Source organism: Calidris pugnax, unplaced genomic scaffold (assembly GCF_001431845.1).
Source record: "Calidris pugnax isolate Ruff unplaced genomic scaffold, ASM143184v1 scaffold335, whole genome shotgun sequence".
NCBI classification, from domain to species: Eukaryota; Metazoa; Chordata; class Aves; order Charadriiformes; family Scolopacidae; genus Calidris; species Calidris pugnax.
In genome coordinates this window covers 847,132-848,144 of record NW_015091148.1, presented here as the reverse complement: position 1 = coordinate 848,144, position 1,013 = coordinate 847,132, and the positions used below count along the sequence as shown (strand labels likewise).

Here is a 1,013-nt window from a genome sequence, read left to right as displayed (position 1 = left end):
GGGCGGGGGAGGGGGTGCTGGGGGAAAATACTTCAGCGGCGTGAAGTTTTGGTGCGTGTCAGGAGCAAGTTGGAGCCTCTCGTGTGGCCGAACTTCCCCGCTGGAAGTTTGGGCTCTAAAGTGAACCTTATTCCTGCTTCCCTCGCTCGCTCGCTCTCTCTCTCTCTCTCTGGCGGTAACAAATAAGAAAGGGGGGGAGGAGATTGATGTATTTATTTCTGTAAAAGAGTAAACTCACTATTGCAAGAGTTCATCCGCTGCATCCAGGGGTAAACCGGGGCGGAACACTTTTGGTCCTCGCTCTCTCCGAACACAGTTTTGCTCTGCGCGCAGTCCGACTTGCGCGGCTCGGGGGCGAAGGGCACCTCGTCCAGGCTGGGGGGGCCGCAGGCAGGGTCCTTCTCCCTGAAAAACCCGCCGGCCCCATAGTCACAGGCGGAGCTGCGGCTGTAGGCTCCGTTGCTTTGCTGGTAGTAAGGAGAGGAGGTGTAGCCCTTCTCCTGGACGCCCGTGGCTCCATAGGTGGTGGGGTAGTGCCTCAAAGGATCCGCATAGCCCGAGGGATATAGCGGGATCTGTCCCAGGAAGGGCTCCTGCCCCGCCGCCAGACTCACCGGGAAGGTCGAGTTGACAAAATAAGAACTCATTGGAAGGAGCCTGTGCCGTCCTTTCCCCGGCTTTATGATTTGTTGTGTTTTATAGTCCAAGTGGTTTAGCTATTAGTAGTATATCGGAGATTGGGTTTTAGCTGAAGGGAGATGGCGTGGTGCCAGCGAGGGACACAAGGAAATACAACCATCTGATCATGGGCTGACCAATAGCAGGCGCCTGAGGTTGCAAAATAGCACCCATGAGGAGCTGAGATTGCACCAGGGACCCCCAAGAACAAACCATCCACCCCCTCTTCCCTCCCTTTTAAACAACAGAAATGCACCCCCTTAACCAAATATATAATATCTGCCGAAAGAAACATTCCCGGCGCGCTCCGAGCTTCATAAATAAATAAACGCGTT

General features: G+C 54.6%; 3 protein-coding genes and 1 long non-coding RNA gene across 5 annotated transcripts in view; 1 reads left to right on the top strand and 3 right to left on the bottom strand.

Annotated features, from left to right (window-relative positions):
- The window catches only part of LOC106897975 (homeobox protein Hox-B6-like), a 3,170-nt gene extending 2,175 nt beyond the window's left edge, over nucleotides 1–995 (bottom strand). Inside the window, exon 1 of one of the 2 annotated variants that reach the window (XM_014959001.1) lies at nucleotides 236–995. In XM_014959001.1, coding sequence (XP_014814487.1) covers nucleotides 236–647 — 412 coding nt within the window. In that variant the 5' untranslated portion in view covers nucleotides 648–995. The remainder of the gene's footprint in view (nucleotides 1–235) is intronic. The other variant, XM_014959002.1, reaches the window with a different exon arrangement.
- HOXB4 (homeobox B4) overlaps nucleotides 1–1,013 on the bottom strand; it is a 35,224-nt gene that overhangs the window by 26,861 nt on the left and 7,350 nt on the right. The window lies entirely within an intron of this gene.
- HOXB3 (homeobox B3) overlaps nucleotides 1–1,013 on the bottom strand; it is a 64,733-nt gene that overhangs the window by 56,436 nt on the left and 7,284 nt on the right. The window lies entirely within an intron of this gene.
- The window catches only part of LOC106897976, a 13,422-nt gene that overhangs the window by 8,309 nt on the left and 4,100 nt on the right, over nucleotides 1–1,013 (top strand). The gene's annotated exons all lie outside the window — the stretch shown is intronic.